The 20,915-nt window shown below is 39.6% G+C and overlaps 1 protein-coding gene across 4 annotated transcripts in view; it reads right to left on the reverse strand.

Annotated features, from left to right (window-relative positions):
- Positions 1 to 3,994: 3,994 nt before the first annotated feature.
- PTPN11 (protein tyrosine phosphatase non-receptor type 11) overlaps positions 3,995 to 20,915 on the reverse strand; it is a 60,652-nt gene continuing 43,731 nt past the window's right edge. For 2 of the 4 annotated variants that reach the window (XM_074297273.1, XM_074297282.1), the window contains exons 10-16: positions 16,583 to 16,714; positions 15,015 to 15,169; positions 14,230 to 14,297; positions 13,698 to 13,849; positions 7,785 to 7,897; positions 6,387 to 6,488; positions 3,995 to 4,307 (exon numbers count right to left, since the gene is read on the reverse strand). In XM_074297273.1, the coding sequence (XP_074153374.1) occupies positions 6,419 to 6,488; positions 7,785 to 7,897; positions 13,698 to 13,849; positions 14,230 to 14,297; positions 15,015 to 15,169; positions 16,583 to 16,714 (690 nt within the window). In that variant the 3' untranslated portion in view covers positions 3,995 to 4,307; positions 6,387 to 6,418. The remainder of the gene's footprint in view (positions 4,308 to 6,386; positions 6,489 to 7,784; positions 7,898 to 13,697; positions 13,850 to 14,229; positions 14,298 to 15,014; positions 15,170 to 16,582; positions 16,715 to 20,915) is intronic. The other 2 variants (XM_074297263.1, XM_074297279.1) reach the window with 1 other exon arrangement.

A 20,915-nucleotide genomic window follows, 5' to 3' on the forward strand; every position in this document is an offset into this window, starting at 1 on the left:
CATGAACATACCCCTTTGTCAGCAGAATCCCCTAACTCTCTGGACACACTTTCTAGCAATTGACTAGCTATTTTTATTTAATCAGAGAATGGTGGAATGAAGGTGGGGGGAAAAGGTGAGCCAATTAAGCCACCATTTTAAACCATTGCATTTGGACATGCATCCTCTCCCCCTTGGTGCAGTCCAAATCTGAGAAAAATCAGAAAGAACTCAACGTGCACTTCCTATACATGGCGGATGCAGAGGAAGCAGTTGAGTCTCCTGATTCAACTACCTGTTTTGTTAACTTGGGAGCAAATGTTGCCCCAACATAGAGGGGCACCCATTAAGGGAACCACACTTTTTGAAAATAACTAGATTACTGACTTCACAGTGCCTCAAAAAAGTTCACAGTACGATGCCTTTGTCACTGTATATTTTGTCTTTGTGCAAATGCACCACCAGACCCGACAAGCCACCATGTCCCCAGCAAAGAGTTTTGTTTGGGGTTTGGGTTTTTTTTTTTTTTTGTTTTTTGGTTAATGAGGGGATGCTGGTGGAGAACACGTGTGTTTAACTGGATTCTCTGCCCTTTGTTTTCAGTATGTAAGGGTGTCTCCATATTTCAAAACAACTCAGACCTTTCAATGTATAGATTTCTGTTTTGTTTTTTAAATGTTGGTTTAACTCCTTCAATAGCAAAAGCTGAATGATACTTTGCTGTTTAACTGCAACAAAATCTGAAAAAAAGTTCCCCAAATTGGAAAAATGGCTGTTGATGACAATGTTGTCAGTTTTATGCATGGACTCTGCATGAGTGCTCTGAGCTTTGACGTGCAGGTAATGAAGATACGTAGTAATGAGCACATGCTGGTATATTTGCAAGAAATGGAAATTCACCTTAATTATGGACTCTCACAAACAGAACAATTTCCTCTACTTATACCAAAGCACATTTCCAGCCTGTACTAGGACCCAGCAAGGAAACACTAAAGATAATCCTTCCAGCTCTCCCTGTCCCCTCCCCAAATCAACCATATGAAAAAGTCCATTCCTGTCAACTTGAGCAATCACCATGGTTTTCAGCAGGGCCATACACTAGGTAGAAACTTCAAAAATCTCCCCAAAAGAGCCGTTAAGAGATCTTGTTGAATTCATTTTTGTTTTTGTTTTTAATTCCAGTATCACATTCCAAATTCTCTCACTCAAAACACAGAATCCTAGTTTCACAACTTAAAGAGCCAGCCTACTTGTGCATGATATGTAAATGACGTAATACCCAGAATGAGGCAAGGTAAGCAGTTGGCCAGGGTGTAACGAGAAGCATGGATACCTCAACTTAAAAAAAAAATTCTAATAAATGTGCGCACACCCAGTGATAAGCCAAAAAAATTGCACAGTTCATGGCATGGCATTCCTTGAGGGCAGATGCTATCTTTCTTTCTCTCTCTTTTCAAATCTGGCACCCCCAGGAGCCCAGCAAAGTGCCTTGGTGCTCACTAACAAAATGTTAGTTCAACTGAATAACTCAAACCAAACAACTTGAACAACGAAAAGTCTCGAAGTCTTCAATGGACTCAGAGAACAATTTCCAAATGCAGAAAGTTATACTTTCCAAACCCTGCTAAAGGCATTACAATATCTGTCAACTCTGGTAGCAAAATTCATTTGTTAGCTACAGAATGAATGTGACTTCACACACAATTCAAGGTCATCTGATCCATCCATTGGCGACTGCTTTTGCCGCCTCCCTACCCCCAGCTATTCTGCTGCTTCCTCATAAACCATCTTTGCTAAACTACTAATTCTAAAAGCTCCAATTGCCAATCTGTCATGGCTCCAGCTCTATATTGCACCTATTCAGCGTCACACCTTAAGCTCATGTGAAATTTGCTAATGTGGGACCAAGTTCTGGTGATGCTTCATGGCTGCAAACTGTGGACTACCAGTCTTTGAAGGGTTAAAGTCACAGATCACCAAAAGCATGGCTATGGAGCAGGCTACAGCACTTCAGCAATAAAGAACTAGAGCATCAGAGAGACTGAAGACCAGAAAAGGAAGGGGCACAGTCATGAAGCAAGAGCGAGGGATGACTACCCGTGAAGTCACCATGCCCCATTGGCACCCATACCAGGGATCTAAAGCCTCCTGGGGAAGAGTCACAGGATGGCATGGACAAACGCTGGACAAGACAGGAAGGTGTGGAGGGGTTGCCACTGGCATCACTGCCCGCCCACCTTGAGAAGATCCCAGTTCCATTGAGTTATCCAGTGGTCAATAATCATTCAGTGATCTGGCAGAACTAAGACACAGTTTGACAATACCATGATACTATACTTATTTAGGAAAATAAGGTTTCATTAAACCAATGTCCCATACAGGACTTCAAAGCCAAATGAAAGAAATTACCTCACCATCAAGTTACAGGACAAGTTGGGTTCCAAGAGTGCAAATACTACTGATTCTACCCTACAGGCATTGACATTAATGCAACAAATACATTTGTACAATCAAATTCATTGTACAAATATAAAGATATATGCTGGTGAAAGTCTGTCCCAAAGTCAAGAGTCCAAAGTACTACAATAAAAGTAGAGGCAAACAAAAGTTTTCAAAGTGATCGTGCAATAAAAAGATGCACTTATTTCAATTCACACAAATACAGGCTTTATGAGGCCCCCTGTGGCAGTGGGCCTGAATTCTCTCTCATCTCAGGCCCAGCTGCACTCACCCTCATGCAGGGTAAGCCCTACATGGATCCTACTACAACCCAAGTCTCACCATGGCCTATCGAAGGTCGGGGCATCCGCTCTTCTGTACGTGAAAATGACCACAGGGGTCTTCCCAAATGACTTCAGGGAAAAGCAACACTCTAGCCTAGCTCTCCTGCAAAGAAGCTCCACACTCCTGGCGAGTCGGGCCTGATCTAGTCACTGAATTGGCTCCACTCTGCCTCTGAGACCTGGGAAGGCTCAAAGCACAGAAACAGAAGACAGCCATAGGGCAAGGAACCTGAGTAGTACAGGGGTTCAAAAGGGAAGTCACTAGAGGAGCTTATTTGTCTTTACAAATATGATCAAAAGTACTTCAGCTGAAATAACACAACAAAGAATGGTGGAACACACATAGCAAAGAGGGATGTGGCTCTGGAAGGCACTTTAGGTAAAAGAAGGTTGGTGAAAATCCCATTCAATGAAACAGAAAAGGAGCTACTGCTGGCAGTCGTGTCCCCCAGCCATGGTGCTGGCCCCTCCTGGACTTGCTTAAGCCAACCCTCTGCATTCACGCAGATCGCCATGAGGGGCCTGGCTCAGATCGGGTATCCTTCATCGGATTCTGAAGCACAGATCACCTAGAGAAGTATAAGGCCTTACTGAAAACCACAGGAGCCCCGAGCTGGAGGGAGCTCCCACCCACCAGCTCACAGTCGGCACAGTGGGGCAGCCAGGGTCTAGCAATCACAAAGAATCAGCAGAAGCTCACTGGAAGGTCTTCTGCCTCCAACTGTCAAACTGCAAGATGGCAGTGAAGGCCCCAGGAATCCCCTTGGGCTTCTGCTGCCTCTTGCTCCTGCTATGAGCTGATGCTTTTCTGAGTGACTGCAAATGCTATCTCCATCACTGGTCATCAGCAGGAGGATTTTCTTTTGAGCATAAAGACAGTGACTCTGGTTCAAAGAAAACCTTGTACATATTTTCCCAACAGATATTCAACAAGTTGGCTGAGGAGTAAGTCAGCCGTCTGCTAACAAAAGAAAGCCCCTACTTTCCAAAAAACCATTGTCACTTTCCACTCTGAAGTGGCCAATTGGAAAGGAAATGCTCAACTCTGAGCTTCAGGCATTAGGACATGACTCTATCCCCTATCAGTTATAATAGACAAGAAAAAATTGTTCCCACTTGTACTGGATGTTTGACAGATTTTCCCAAATCATTGCTCTTTCCAAAAGTGCCCTTTCATGCCTCACAAAGAAAAAAAAGAGAATAAATCTGCTCCAATTTAAAAAAGAAAAATGCTGATAACTTGAATTTTAATCACCATCATCTACAAAATATGAAAATGAAAATTTAATAGCTTCCTCAATTTAACACAAAATTCTATAGAATATAATATTGTCTACATTGTAGAGATGATTTCTTCTTATTTAAAAAGCCAGCAATTGAAAATAGGTATTGTTGACAGAGAAAAATCATGATTTTTACATGGTTTTGCACTTTGCTTATTAGCGGAAGTTAAACAGTCAGAATGCAAACCTTCCAAATTCATTTTTCACATGAAAGTCCTTGCATCTTTCTTGACCTTTTGGGGGTGGGGAGGAATAGTCATATCTGGAAAGAGAAAAAAGAAAGCAAGAAGTTAATTAGGAATAGATATCTAAAAAGTCAATAAAAATGAAAATATTAAAGTAAGCTGGAAATTAATAATGTAGAATTCTTTATTGGGGGGGGGGGAGCTCATAGCAAACCATAACTCTATTTGTTATTAAGAAATACTTTTGTCTCTAATCTGAAAAATTAAACTCTGAAAAGGTTTTGGGGCCAATAACGGTAAAATATTTGAAAATTATATAGGATCACTGTCTCAGAATTGAAGGGGCATTTAGTGATCTAATCCTTCTGCTTTACAGATGAGAGAATGTTTACTTTCTAATACAATGCACGGGTCATCTGATCCTAGCCTTGTATTCAGTGGCTCTATCAGTGGCACAAAAGTGGGAACCAACACTAACTGGTTCCAAAAATATTTCAACACATCAGAACATTGGCTGAATTTTTCTCTAATACAAAAGATTTCAATAGGGATAAATGTACAGTCCTATTATACTCTGCTACACAAGTACAGCTGAGAGAGGCAGCACTTTAACTAAATGCAAGTTCACTAAGTCAACAGGATGACAGTCATGAAAGCAGCTACTGTGATTCTAGGCTACATCAACGGTGACCATCACCCAGGACCTGGCCTGGCCAAACTCCATCTGTAGTACCATTTCCATTCCTGGACCTCACAGAAAGGTCACTGATAGATGGGGTCAGATCTATAAGATGGTGACCAGAAGAATGAAGGGACAAGAAGCCATGCTACATCAGAAGCAGATGAAACAAGATCTGACAGTGCAAAGAGTTCAAGATACCTTCAGGGATTTGAAGTACTTTCATGTGGAAGGACTGGTAAGAAGACGTAGGTCACCAAAAAGAACTGGGGGAACAGCTAGAACAGAATAATCTTGGGAAGCAAAAGAGAACTTAGGACCACAGTGAAAAAGACTCAGAAATAAGGAAGAACTGATCCTATGAGACCTCATCTGGGTCACTGAGGTCCTTTCTGGCAGCGAAGTTTAAGAAAGGCACTGATGAGATGGAAAATGTCCAGGGGAGGCTAACTTCAAGAGGAAAGGGCTCTGAGTCCAAACTATAAGAATCAGCTGAAGGAAATTGTTAGAGTTGGGGAAGGAGGGTTCATAATTGATGTCCCCAGAAGTTGAAGGTTATCACAGGGAGAAAGGCTATCAACATTATCACTTATTCTAATCAGTCTCCGAGGGGAAAAACAAGAAACAAAAGTTAGAAGTTTTAGCAGGCCAAATTTAGGTTCAACATCAAGAAAAACTCCCTACTAACTAATCATCCACAAATGAAACAGGACACCATGAGAAGTGATGAACTCTCCTTCACTTGAGGACATTTGAAAAGAGGCTGGATAACAACAGGGGATGCTTTTCACAGGTACAGGTTGCCAGAAGAAGCCACAAAAAGCCTATCACATGCTGAGATTTTATGGTCCCAGAGGACAAAACTACAAGCAGTAGGTCAAAGTCATAGAAAGACAGATTTCAGATCAACATAAGAATGAGCTTCAGCAGGAGAGCTGTCTACTGAAGGAATGAGCTGCCTCAAAAAAAACAATGAGTTTTATAGCATTTAAGATGTTTAAGTAGAATGTGAATAAATTTTATTGGGAATGCTCATCAATGAATAGTCTGGAATGAGGTCAACTCAGCTTCTGCATCAGGGTCACCCAAATGCTACAGGGCAGAGCAAGGAAGACAGCCAAGAGTTCTTAATTCCTAGGGGATGTTCCTCTTTATTCAAGTCCAAGGACATCACTATAGATTGTGTTTTAGGCAGCCATGGCAACCCCTACTAAGCAATTCAGAAGAGAGCCTCTTTATTCTTAGTCCATAGGAATTAAGTTACCGTTAAAGAAAGAACTCTAACTTTTGTTTTATGTGTTAAATGGATTCTGAAATGGCTGTCAAAGGTTACATCAAGCTAGAACTAACTTACAAAAAGTTTTTAAACACAATTTTGGAACATTTCAAGCAAATATTCTCAACTGTTACTCTTGAAAGAAATTAAGCCTACCACAAAACATATTGAACAATAATCAAACATTGTGAATGTAATTACCCAGCTCTGAGCTGAAACCTGGACAGGTCTTCTCATCTAAGACTCTTCTGCTGCTGCACCAATCCCACATTTTCATATACTCTAGCACTATCTTCTCTCATTCTGAAAAAGATATTTACAAAAATGCAAGCCAGGCAGAAGACAGTTATCTTGTCAGATTGTCACTAACTGGAATATCAATACTTGGGCTATCTGAAAACAACACGCCACAACTTTCTGCTCCAAAATTGCTAAGTCAGCACAAGGGAAAGAAATCACTTGGAAGTCTACTACCAAGGAGGCCCCTACTGCTCATCACTAAAGAAATCCATTGAACAAATCAGCTCTCTTATTGTGATGAAGAGAGAACAAAAAGGAGGAAGAGAAAGAGAAGGAAGCAGCAGCTGTCTACTCAAGGAAACACATCTGGTACATGATGTATCACTTAATGAATAAATCAGAAGCACACACAGGATCACTCACCTTACATACAGCCTAACCTTTTGCATAGATCATTAATGACAGAACATATATACGGACTACAACAATATATTAAAAAATTTAACAGCAACAAAAAATACAGGGGAAAAAAATTACAAAAATAAAAGTTCAATGGTGGACACAAAGGCAACTAATTGAGTTCGTGGTTTTATGGAAATAAATTTTGTTTTGTACTTCAATGTTTTTCTTGAGTTGTCAAGTTTAAAATGAATGAAATGAATAAATAGAAAAATAAATAAATAGGCAGACAGAGAAATAAACATATGAATGAATAAACAAATAAGCAAATAAATACATGAGAAGCCAAAGGCAGAAAAGATTTGAAAATATGAATCAGTAGGAAAGAGCCAATAGGAACCTTGTGAAAATTAACCTAGATAGGCAAATGCTAATAACGTACGCTTCTTGTGGCTATTGAAAGAACTGACCTAATAAATGTTTTTGATCATATTTTTGTGAATAAGATCTTAAAACTCATATCTATCATCTAGTAGCAAATATGTAACTTAACTCTTTGGTGACAAAGTAAGGGCTCACTTATTTAAGTTTCCAAAAAATATTTTTCCTTGCCTCCCAAAAAAAAAAAAAAAAAAAAAAAAAAAGTAAAGAGGGATGGAAGGAAAAGATATCCAGCAACCAAAAAGAAATACAAATCAAATTTGGTACTTTCCTAGGCACAAACATGGCTTTGATATATTAATAACCCCTAGGGAAGGCAATAGCCAGCCAGCCATCAGTAAAATAAACCAGCTAAGGCTTTGAAAAGGCACAAGCTACTAATTTGCTAATTGCTAATGGACATTATTAGCTGGCTGATTAGCCACAGCATATGTCCAAGGAAGTCTTAGGCTGAAAAAAAGAGCAATTTTACAAAGGATTTTCAGAAAAGAACACCAATTTCCTCCCCCCTTTACTTACTCTGGACAGGTTGGAGTCGGGGTGCAGGGTGGGAGAGGACTCTGATCTCCACTTGTCTGGTCTGCCAGAGAATATTTAATGTTTGTATATTCATGCCCTTTTCTCTTGCTTTTCTGAAAATCAAAGAGCAAAAATAAAACATTTTAAGTTTCAGGAAGGCCTAAAGAAAGCAGTCATTTAAACAAAGGAGTCTAAAATCTTGTGCTTTAGGTGGTCAAACAACTGATGAACATTCAAGAAACTCTTAAGATGCCGTCAGAAGCTGAATGGATAATTCCTTTCCAATGACAACGTACAACTTCCAGTGATCAAAAGGAGTTGAGCCTATACGAGTGTAGAGAAAGATGAAGTCAGATAGAACAACCTCAGCCTGACTCAGACCAATCCTCAGAATGGAGGGAAGAATTCCCAGTCACTATGTCATAGTTCTTTGCCCCAAGTATACAATCAGAAGAAATGGCCCACCAGGGCCAGCTTTGAGTAGTGCAGAAGGAAGCCCTGAGAAATGGTTCTCCAACAATAGGAGAGGCAGCAGGACTCCACAGACCACGGACTGTGCCCCCTCATTCAATGCTGAAAAGCTGGTTCTGAAAATCCCCCAGTAAGCACATCACCTCATCATCACTGAGCCACAATGGAGACAAAGCACAAAATGAAATAACTTGAACTTTACTCAAATGAGTAAAGGAGAAAATGAAGCACCTACAAGAAAGTAACTGGCTCAAAGTTAAGAATCCCTTCCCATTTATGCCAGTAAAATAAAAAAGGAGAACACTGATCTCATCAAAAAGTATTATCACATGCAATGTATCTTTCAAGTTAGGGGCAGTCTCAAAGAAACATTCTCTGTCTAGGACTTGCAAAATTTTTGCCCTAATTATCGAGTCCAAAGAGCACTGATCATCATTTAAATAAGTAGCAGCCAGAGCACCATGGACACAAAGTTGGTCTTGAAGCCAGGAAGCCCTGGGGTACCTCATCCTGCGTGACCAAGTCAGCGAATTTCCAGAGCTCCAGGAGCTGCCATGAAGGTATGGGCCTGCACAGTGAAAGAGGGTGGGCTTTGCTTGATCCTTCAGAGGTCCAGTCACTAGTCCCAAACCCCATCCCACTCCTACAGAACAGACTCTGCACATACTGGTGGCTTTCTCCATTCTCTGGGATATGGCCTTTTCCTCCAACAATACAGCTAGCAGAGGCCTAGCAATCCATGGTCAGCCACAAATCTGCTCAGAGAGCCAATGGAACATGCTGGGCACCCATCTTGCCATTCTCATTCTCTCTCTTCTGCCTCCCTTTGCCTCCTTTCTCTCTCGGGGGTGGGGGTGGGGGCGAAGAGGAGAGAGGAAGGGGGTGTTGCTGCTATTTATTTATTTGTTCACTGATTATCAACATTGATCTTTGTAAGATTTTGAGTTCCAAATTTTTTTTCTCCCTTCCTCCTTTACCTCTTCTTTCCCTAAGACAGCAAGCAATCTGGTATGGGTTATACAGGTACAATTATTTTAAATATATTTCCACATTAGTCACGTTGTAAAAGAAATTTGAACAAAAGGGAAAAAAGCAAACAAACAAACAAAAAAGTCGAAAACAGTATTCTTTGATCTACATTCAGTCTCTATAGTTCTCTCTCTGGATGTCTAGTCATTCTCTTGACAATGCATTTATAATAAAGGAGCACTGGGCAGGGTAGTCCATCAGCTATCCCTCACTCAAGGTTCATAATCAGCCCATATTTTTTCCTAGGCTTGTGTCTCTCTACTGATATCCTCTACATTGCTTCTCCATAATTCCTCACTTTATTGTTCCGAGACCTGCCCAAGCCCAACAGACACTAGGGAGGCTTTAACAAATAAAGATATGGTCGGGGTGTCTGCCATCCTAAAACTTGTGCAGCCATGTGCAACAAGATTCCTCATCCTGGAACCAACTGGACACCTCATGAAAAACAACTCATACGATACCCTGGCCCAATAAATACCCAGTCAGATGACATCAGAGTCCTGAAGTACAGAAATAAAACAATACCGAAGCTGGAATTTCCTACATTATAGACTTCTTATTCCAAATCCAAATTTGTTACCTAAAATTATAACAAATCTGGAATAAATCCCAGGGTCAAGTTCTTGTCTACTAATACCTCCTTTTTATTTACATATTTATTTCACTGGCAGTAGGCATATAGGTCCCTAAGGGCACACCACAAGCCAGTACTGTTTTAGTAAGGCGAGGATCCAAAGGAAATAAAGGACACAGGTTAAGATCACTATGGGCCGGGGTTATAGTTGACCTTCAGTTCTCTCTAAGACCACAGCCCATGGCTGATCAGTGCTAGCTAACTACCTTGCAAATGCCAGTCACTGGTTAGGAGGCACACTCAAGGGAGACATTTTAATGGATTAATATTCAGCACAACTACCAGACAGACAAATGGTTGAAAAATTACATTCTGTGGAAGACAAATAGTGCCATCTTTGTATACAAAGGATGAACCGTTTCAACATGGGTTAGCAACAAACAAAAAAATAATTAGTTTCTTGCTTATATTCACTCAAGTCTATTTCGGAGTAACTTGCATGCAAATAATCTAAGAACCTCACAGGTCATAAATCTTAGCATGAAACACCTCAGCCTGCCTGAGATGAAATCTTCTAGAAAAGGTAGAACATATAAAAACCATAAAATAAACTTGTCTTTAATTCTTTCCTCAACACTGAGAGAAATCCTTTTCAAACTGAAGAAACAGTAAAAAGAGGGCAATTTGAGGACTTAAGAGGAACAGAAGTGGGATAGGAATGACTGCAGTGACTCAAGCCAGAGCTCCAACTGGACAGCTGCCGAGGACTTCTGTAGCAGCTAGAATACAACCACGCAAGGCACTGATTGATGGGGAGCCGGCTCCCCTCCCCGGGGACAGCTAAACGAAACTTATTTCACTCATTGCCTGAAATACTGTAAGAAAAATTCCAGACAAATTTTAAGTTTTTCCATAAGAGCTTCAGGAAGGACTTTGCTTTGGGAGACTGGGAAGGAAACAAACTGATTCTTCCTCCACCAGATTTCATTGATAGGCAGGATTTCTATAGTCTTTAAAAAATATGTATGAATTCAATTGTCTCACTAATGGTTTTACAGCTAAGACTTTCAACTAGTTAGGATTAGGGACAATTACAAGGCTCTGAAATAATCTAGTAATTTAGATACAGAGCTCTCACTCTGTCTCTCTTTCTACCTCTCTCTCTCTCTCTCTCTCTCTCTCTCTCTCTCTCTCTCTCTCTCTCTCTCTCTCTCTCTCTCTCCCCCTCACTGTCTCTCTAGATAGCTACAGATATAGAATATACTTATGCATGTGTGTATACACAAACATACAGATGCATCTTTTCATGTGAGATAACTAGATTCTTTCATCTTTTCAACTCTTCAAAAGAGAATTATGGTCTAGGTTTTCTTTCACTTTCCTCCACTGTCCACCCCCAAGAAGCCACCAACTTGAGTCTCTGCATAGTGAGAAAAAAGAAAAAGACCATGTCCACATTAAAAAAAACAGCTGAGAAAGTTATCCAGAATGCTAGCTATCTGAATATCGAGAAACAACAAGAAACAACAATAAAATGAATAAGTTATAAGGTAGCTTAAAAGCAGAGGTCTTAGATTCAGAGACTATATACTACCTGAAAGGCCTTATACTGAAAGTGAAATAAAATACTCCCTGTCCTCAAGGAGTTTGCACTTTTAAAAAGCAGAACTAAATTAAATGGACTTTTCTTCTGTGTAGGGGGAAAAAAGTATCCACTCCAACTAAGTATCTTAAATAGTTAAGAATTTGATGACCAATTAAAATAGAACTGAGGTAGAAAGAAGAATCCCCATAGTCATCAATTTTTTTTTTTTTAAACCACTTTTCAGAAGTCCTGGAGTATTTCATAAATAACACCAACTAACATAAAGCCTCTAGTCTTATTAACTAAATTTTTTTATTAATTTTATAATTATAATTTTTTGGACAGTACATATGAATGGGTAAAATTTTTTTTAACATTATCCCTTGAACTCACTTCTGTTCCGAATTTTCCCTTCCTTCCCTCTACCTCCTCCCCTAGATGACAGGCAGTTTCATACATGTTACATGTGTTATAGTATATCCTAGATACAATATATGTGTGCAAAACCGAATTTCTTGTTGCACAGTAAGAATTGGATTCAGAAGGTAAAAAGTAACCTGGGAAGAAAGACAATAGTGCAAACAAGCTCAAACTTCTAAGAAAAATCCCAATTTTCTGGGACAGATTTTCTTCTCCCACCCCACAGCTCCTATGTCTATTCTTTTCCCAATCAGAATGAGAATTTCATGAGGTCAGAACCAACCTTTCTTGCATTTATTTGTAACCTCAATGCTATATCTAGCACTGAGCATCATGATCATTATCAATAAGTATCTATTAATTGCTTCTTATGGGCCAAACACTGTTGCTATAAACTTGGGATACAGAAACATGTCCATATCCAGAAGAGGCTCCCAGTGTAATGGGGGAGACAGTAAACAAACATTTATGGACGTTCAAAACAAAGTGCATAAATGGAAGGTACAGAGTATGTTTTAAATGCTCAAATTAAAAGAATCAAAACTATGATTGTCATTCCAAACTAGAATGACCATCCACTGCCACTTTATCCAACCTCATCGTTCACAGATGAGGAAGCCGACACCCAGAGAGGCGGGCTGACTGGCCAGCAGGGCCTGACAGTGCTGAGAGGCAGAGTCTGAGGTAAATGAAGTTCCTCTGATTCCAAGTCTGTAGGGCACACTAAGCTCCCAACAACAAAAGCACCTCGGCTCTCCTGACTGGTGCAAGTCACACAGTTTGAAGTGCAGATTTAAGGAACAGAGTTTAAAAACATAAACCTTAAAAAATCCCTGAGCCAGCCTTTGCTGACATGCTAACTACACAGTATTTCACTGTTGCCACATAGGACCCAGGCAAACAAATGCAGTGAAGACTAAGATCTGTTCTGACAAATGGGACTTGTGTTCTGGCTAACTGAGCACTGCCAATTGATTGCTATTTTGTCTTCCTTTAAAAAAAAAACCAAACAAAAAAAAAAACATCAAATGCAATGCCCATTACCATTCTAAGGAAAGTTTCAGGCTGTGGCCTAGCCTTTGGAGGCAATCATAGTAATACTGACAAACCACTTTGATATTTAGACATGACTTCAGCAGCAGCATAATACCTATGCTACTAAGATAATATGCTAACTAAGATAATAACATACCTATGCTACTAAGAAAAAAAAAAATTTTTTTAACATGTTTTCTTCAACTCAGCATAATTCTTAATTAACTCTGCTTTGTGTCCAATATAAATAGCTTTTAGACCGACTCCAATTTCAAATTTCTCTTCCTTATCCCAGATCTTATTAAAACTGAAATTTCAGTACTTTCAAAAAAGTGGCCACCCCAAAGCCTGGCCATTATCAGAGTGACCAAAGTCAGATGAATAAATGGAAATGGGAGGATGAGACCCAGTATCAATAATGGCCCCACAGTTCCAACTGAGGAACTCTGGAGTCCAAGTTTGGTTCTTCCATCAGCTCAGTGCACAATCCAAGAAAAACCAGAGCCTTTCTGTCCAGTCATTTCTTTATCATTCCTCCTTCTAGGAGGCCAAATGGCAACTTCATTAAAGTTCCTAATGTGTTCCATGAGTCTTTCCCACCTGTTCCATCAGAGGACCCTCCTGCCGGGCACTGGCCCCATACTTAAAAGGAGGTTAAGTGTATACAGCCACATAGCTGAAGGCCTACAGAAGACAGAATATGCTCCAGGCTGGAGCTGTCCTCCACTTAATTCATTTCAGATCAGATGAGAAAATGCAGCATGAAAGCAACTGTGGATTTAAGCAACAATTGTACCTGTTCCTCCTCAATTCTGCGTTGTAGCGTCTCAATGTAATGCTGCACAGCCATGTAGATAAATCTGTACTGGGCTTCTGTTTGGACCATCCCTGACCTCTGGGATCTCACCATCTGAATGGTCTTGGGAACATCAATGTCACAATCCACACCTAGAACAAAACAAATAGGAATGAAGATCCTGCCTTATTTCCCATACCACATAAGGCCTCTGCACACTCAGCTTTGATCTATGTGCAAAAAAGCTTCCCACTGATATCACTGCTCTCCAAGCATTCACCCAGCCAAGAATCACTCATTTCCATATCCCATAAAACAGTGTGTAGGTGACCATTAAAAGTCCCAGTCCAAAGGGACACAGCTATTCAGTTCAATGTCCAGATTATGCTCTACCAACTCCTCCTGGCACTCTTGCCACCAGCTAAACCTCTCTGAAAAATAAACATTTGGGGGTCTCACTAAAATTACTTCGTCTCTCCCCCACAAAATATGAGAACAGAAACTGGAGCTTCTGACTCTGCAGTCAACTTACCTTTCTCTCTGATAATGTCAATAAGGATATCAATCACAATGAAAGTTCCTGTCCTGCCGATTCCAGCACTGTGGGTAAAGAAAACAAAAAGCTGTTCATTTTTCTTCCAGTCACAGCAAAGACCTTCAAGGGATGGATACACTTTCCTCTATGTGGATGTATGTGTGTTGTATGCACGTACTTGTGCGCACACATTGGGTTGGGGAGGTATTCAAAATAAGAATGTTGAAAATAGTCCAAATGTTGGGGGAGGGAAATTATTTTTAACAAGGCATATTTTAATCAAGTTGTGCAAATAACTAAAGTTAAGTAGCCTCCCACACATCTACTTGCCCATTGTGCAAATATAATCTATAAAAATAACATCTCTTCCCGACACACATAGCTTTCCCCAAATGTGGGGCATGATAATACATTTGTGGGCACCAGTGTGAAGGCATAAGGCTTGAGATCACAGCTCCCACCAAAGCCCTGGCCTGCACGGGAAGTGGTCCATATCTATTTAAAAAAATTAACAATAGTTTTTTGTTTTGTTTTGTTTTGTTTGGGGGGGGGGGAAAGAGGCAGGAGAGAATCTCTTCTTTCCATGTTAACAGAGATCAGAACTACAATCAAATCAACTAAAAACCCATAAAAAAGACAATCCAACAAATGTGTATATTTTCCTTTAAGAGCTGGGAGATGGGAAAAGGGAGAACAAGGAACACACTTCCCTCTGCTTTGGAAAATTAAGATATTATCTACTCAAAACCACACCAAAACTCTGCCATGATCTGGATGATTACCTGCAATGCACCACCACAGGGCCTGCATCAGGAATGCTCTCCTGCTTGTGATGGACCTCTTCTAAAAAGTCCAGAACACCCCCGGGGTCAGTGGGCACGCCATGATCGGGCCAGGTTCTAAAATGATACTGCCACACTGTTCTCTCCGTATTCCCCTGAAGTAGAGCCAAGAAGCAGCAGGAAAGAATTAAATACTCCAAGGGGGAAAATTTCCCTAAATCAGGAACAATCAGGGATTCTAAATGATCCAAAGAAACTGGCATTTAAAAAAAACAAAATTGCAATAAAAAAGTCAAAGTTACCATCTTTGGGACCCTTTAAGATGTCTTTTCTGTAGCTAGACTTGGGCCCAGGCCTTTGAAAATCAATTTTATAAAATGGTCATAATTTTTATGGGTAAATTTTGCTTACTTAGGTAATTATTCTTTTAGAACAAGGGAAACCCACCCTTCCTCCCCCAATCCTATTAGGGTTTTAAACTGAAGCCAAATAGCCTCTTGCCATGGACACTGAACAAGGGACGAGTCGGAGATCAGATCTGTCGAGCACTGTGCCTTGCATATACTAGAAGCAAAAAAAGAGAAGGATCTGGAATTTTTGTTAAGGTGGAGAAAACCTATTCTGAGCATTTCCTCCACCAATGAAAATTACAATCATTAGCTAAGCCACCAGAATCATATACAGTTCAGTGACAAAGGCAGCTACACAGCCCCAGGTCTTCCTGATCTCGAAGCCAACATTCCACCTCTGGCTTACATCCAGCAGGTATTTAATAAATGTTGAGTTGAATGTGGTCTATTTTAGGTCAATCAAGAATTCTCATAAAATCTTCTTCCATGAATATATTTAGGTTACAGGAATCACAGGACCTAAAGCTGGAAAGGTTCTTGGAGATGATTTTGTCTAAACTTCTCTTTGTACAGATTAAAGTTTAGCCCGAATGACTTTGGCAAGATCAGTAACAAATAACCAACCTGAGATGTGAATTTAGCTCCCTTGCCTCTGAGTCATTCCAGCTGTTCTAATTCAAAGGACTGAGATAAGCTGGGCCCATACCTTCCAGAAGTGAGAGAGGACAGACAGCACAAAGCACCAGGGGCCTCTCCCTTCAGTTCCTTCATGTGCCTAAAGAACTTCACCTCCCAAGAAATGCAATGTGATAACATACAGGAAGGCACTTAGAAAAACTCCACGGTGCAGTATAACAGGTTAGATGACAATGCTAATGCTCTTGATGCCGATACGAGAAAACTAAATCTTTGAGAGCTAAGAAAAGTCTTTTGTCCCATATGCTCCTGAGAGACATAAGAAAACATCAAAATGGGCAGGATGGTTGCTAGCAGAAAACCGATCCAGGCCACAGTGAATTTAACTCTCCTTTCATCCACAAAACTAAGTGAACAGCCTCCCCCAGATGCCTTTGTTCCATCACTAAGTTAAATCATCATCCAAATCACTACATGGCAGTCTTCTTGTACAAGTTATATAAATCCTTTTGGATCAGATCTTCCCATAGAAGATCTCAAGAATAGCCACCAAAGACCCCTAAAGTATATCCATGTACTTACTTGTCCAACCTTAGAGAGCTTAAGCTCTCTTAGCGTATAATCGTGAGCAGCGCTTTCTTTGACATTCCTAACTCTCATAGCCCCGTACTCCTTTAGAGCATATTCATCAGGCCAGTATTTGACACATTTACTCTGGAAAGAATCAAAAATAAATTAGTCCCCATGAATTAAGTAAAAATCTAAATATTCAAAAAACATATCTTTAAGTCTTACTTAATGGTTATCTGGCCAAAGCTACAAAGATAGATTAAGACTCAACTTTAGAACCTTTTTCAAAGGAAGAAAGTCAATTCAATTTAAAAACTTATTAAGCATCTGCTATATATCTGTGACATTGAGCTATTCTTTGAATATACAGATATACCATTATCCCTGCTCCAAGTTTATTATTTAAAATGAAAAAAATTCATTAGCACACAAATGTCTGTAACACAATGGAGGATATGATAAGGAAGGGAGAGTTCCAGGCAAAGTATTATCAGAATTATTGGGACAAAGATAATTTTCAGGTGGGAGTGAGGATGGTAGAAAAAGGGCTCTGTCTGGGAAGGCTTTCTGGAAAAGGTGGCATTTGTATTGACCTTTGAAAGAAAAGAGAAAATTAAATAGATACAAATAGAAGTTTAGGAAAAGAAAGTGGATGTTCACTCTAGAACAGATTATGTGTTACTAGAGTACTACATAGGGAAGGGGAGTAACCCTTGAAAGTTGATTTGTTTGGAGTAAGATTATGCCTCATTGTTCTATTACACTAGTTGCTCATCTTCATATAATGAGAATTCTGGGATGAATATAGGGCAAAATTTGTTTCAGTGCTTTGTGTTGATGTACCAAAAAGAAAAGAAGTAATTCCAGAAGGAAAGATAGACAAGCAGGACAGCAGCTGAAGCTACATGTTGAACTATAACACATGAAAGAAAAAGCAAGCTATAATTAGACGGATTCTAGGAGCAAGGTGGATCAGTGGATAATGTCGGTCTTGGAGTCAGGAAGATTCACTTCTCTGAGTTCAAATATGGCCTCATACACTTCCTAGCTGTATAACCCTAGGTAAATCAAGTCAACCTGTATACCTCAGTTTCCTCATCTGTCAGATGAGCTCAAGAAAATGGCAAATTGCTCCATTATCTTGGCCAAGAAAACTCTAAATGAGGTCACAAAGAATTGGACACAACTGAAAATGATATTCACTGTCTCATATACAAACTTCTTCTTCTGTATTACACTGGAAATGAAGATTGTCATTTATTGGTGTCTTGAATTTAGAATTTTTAAAATATGATTTTACTTAAAATTGATTTTTAAAAATAAAATTATATTTAAAATTTTAAACAAACATTTTATATTAAAATATAATTTTATTTAAAAATAAAAATAGGGCTTCAAAAGTTAAAATGAAAAGAAACTAGAGCATACTAAAGCTAATAGCTAAAAAAATATGAACACTACTTCTATTTTGTGATTGAGACAAATGTATTTTATCTCACAATGTAGTGATAGAAGATAAGCATGTAGTTACTAAGAAAAGATGAAATCTCTAATAGAGTAGAACCAGCTGATGAACCAAGAAGACAGACTGGTAAACCACCTATTTCAGAGACAGATTAAAAGCTTGGCCAAATAGAAATTGGGATTTTTTTTTTTTTCTTCTCCACTGCTACCTGCTACTACTGAAAGGACATATTTTACTCTCTACTGCTACCTGTTGGTGAGAATAGAAAAAGAAGACAGAAGACGCTTTCTGCCTTGCTACCCATTACTGTCAAGAGGTAGAAGAGAATCCCGGATTGAAGAAAAATTAGGGAGACTTTTGCCAACATTGGGACAAAGGTCATTGCCTTTTCCTAAAAGGCGTCTAACACACTTCAGATGAAGCTGTCAACTATGGTGCTGCTGAAGAACAAGCCCAGGTGAGCAAAGAACAGCCTAGAAGAAGAGAATCAAAGAGACTATCATTAAATCAATTTGCCCAGTTGAAATGCCCTGACTAGTGAAGAACTAATCCAGCACTAGTTTGGAACAGTTCATCTTAGCAAACAAAATGGACACAAGGTTCAATTCATCAATGAGATTTTTATGAAAAGTTCCTGAGACAGAAGATAAAGTCTACAATGTTAGAGCTAGGAGTTGACTTTTCTCCTTACTCATGATCTATTACCCTGAGACTAAGCACATACCTACTATCCTCACAGGCACAAGATGCATCGATGAGAGCGGTTATGACTGATATTTAATAGGTGGAATGATATAAATGTTATATATTTGGCTTTGTATTTTCAGTAAATGTTGGTTAAAACTGAGAATGAGTAATTTATTAAGGAAAATATACTGATGGGGGCTCAGGATCTACAGTTTCAATAGAAACTGTCTTTCACAAGGATTAGCCCAGTGAACCTGAGAATGCTGAAATAACAGCAACTCCTTCTGGGGAATCACCCATCTACCAGCATGGCAACAGATAAAGAGGAAGCAAGCTGCTGAGAGAGTAAATGAGGGAAACGAGACTATCCTGAAGGAGTCACATTCATGAAAAGAAGCAGAAGACTAGAAATGGATGTGGCAAGATCCGAGTGCCAATATCAAGAATTTTAATTCATTCAATAGGCAATGAGAAGTATTAAAGGTTTGGGAATAGTGTACTGATAAGAGTGACGCATTTGGAAAATTACTCTGTCAGAAGAGTGAAGGATGGATTGGAGAAGAGACAGCATGGAGACAGGAAAACCAATTAGGAGACATAATCTAGGTAAAAAAAGAAGGCCGAGTCTGAACTAAGGTTGTAATAACATAGAAAAAAAGATGGCTAGAAATATTCTGAACATGATAAAGGTCTCGTTTCCAAGATACATAAGGAACTAATTCAGATTTATAAAAAATAAAAGCCATATCCCAATTAATAGCTGGTCAAAGAATATAAATAAGAAGTTCTCAAAAAAGACATCCAAGTTATCAAAAGTCATATTAAAAAACATTCCAAATAATAAAGAAATGTGAATTAAAGCATCTCAAGTTCTACCTCATGTATATCAGACTGACAAAGGTGGTGGTGGTGGGGGAGCCAGAGAGGGCTGTTGGAAGACAGGCACACTAATATATTATTGTTAAAGTTATAATTTGGTCCAGCCATTCAGGAAAGCAATTTGGAACTATGCCTCAAAAGTCAGTAACCTGTGTACAGTCAATCCTCAATAGGTATGTGTTTACCTTTTGCAACCTCAAGCATCCCCATGATTTTGTTAGCAATCTAATTTTCACTTTTGCACTGGCAACCATGCATATTAATGGCTATGTGCAGTACAGAAAAAGGGAAATACAATACAGACAAGCAAAAAGGAGGAAGGTAGTCATTAAAGTATTTCTGAATCCATTCCGAAAAGTACCATGCCAGAAAGTAACCTAAATGAGTTGGTGATCCACACCCCTTCTCCACTCCTGCCAGAGTGGTCTGGCCTTCCCTGCTGCCCACACAGCTGGCTTCCTGCACCAGACCTAGCTCAGGGCTGAGTGATAGTCTGACCCCAGGCAGCTGAGCCTGGCCAGTTCTGAACTCCGCCTGGACCACTCACCTCAAGGCATGCCCTTTCCATAGAGAACAGCTGAACCCCAGAGCCAAAAGGGATATTACAGACGGCAGGCTGCCCTTTCCCCTTGTGTAATCTTGGGGTTCTTCTGACATTAGAGTCCTTGCCCCTCTGTGTCCACTGCCTCTCCTCTCCTGTCCCCTACATTTTATGACATTTATAGCAACTTTTTGGAGTAGCAAAAAACTGGGAATAAAGAGGTTGCTCCTTAATTTAAGAATGTGAATAAATTATGGCAAATTAATGTAGAAGAGAAAAGGCATTTATGAAACATTTGTTATGTGCCAGCCACTACGCTAAATGCTTTAAAAACATTATTTCATTTGATCTTGACAATAACCCTGGAAGGTAGGTGATATACCTGTTAAAAAAAAAAAAAAAAAAATTCCCCTCAAGGTCACATAAATAGGAAGCATCTGAGGCTAGATCTGAACTCAGGCCTTCCTGATTCCAGGCTCAGTGCTCTATTCACTGAACGCCTTGTTTTGTCTCTAAGGTAACAGTTTACCTTAAAAATAATGGGGACAGTTTCAGAGAAACCTGTCAAGACCTGTAGGAACTAATAAAGGGAGAAATGAGTGAAACCGGAGAACACTTTACACAATCACAACAATATTATAAGGACAAGCCATTTTAAAAGACGTCAAAACCCAGACTAGCCATTAATGCTAGAGATCCGATGATTAACTGAGAATGGATTCAAGAGGAAGACGAAGGCATACATTTCTGGATATGGCTTAAGCAGGAATTTA

This window comes from Sminthopsis crassicaudata, chromosome 1, assembly GCF_048593235.1.
Source record: "Sminthopsis crassicaudata isolate SCR6 chromosome 1, ASM4859323v1, whole genome shotgun sequence".
Classification (NCBI taxonomy): Eukaryota; Metazoa; Chordata; class Mammalia; order Dasyuromorphia; family Dasyuridae; genus Sminthopsis; species Sminthopsis crassicaudata.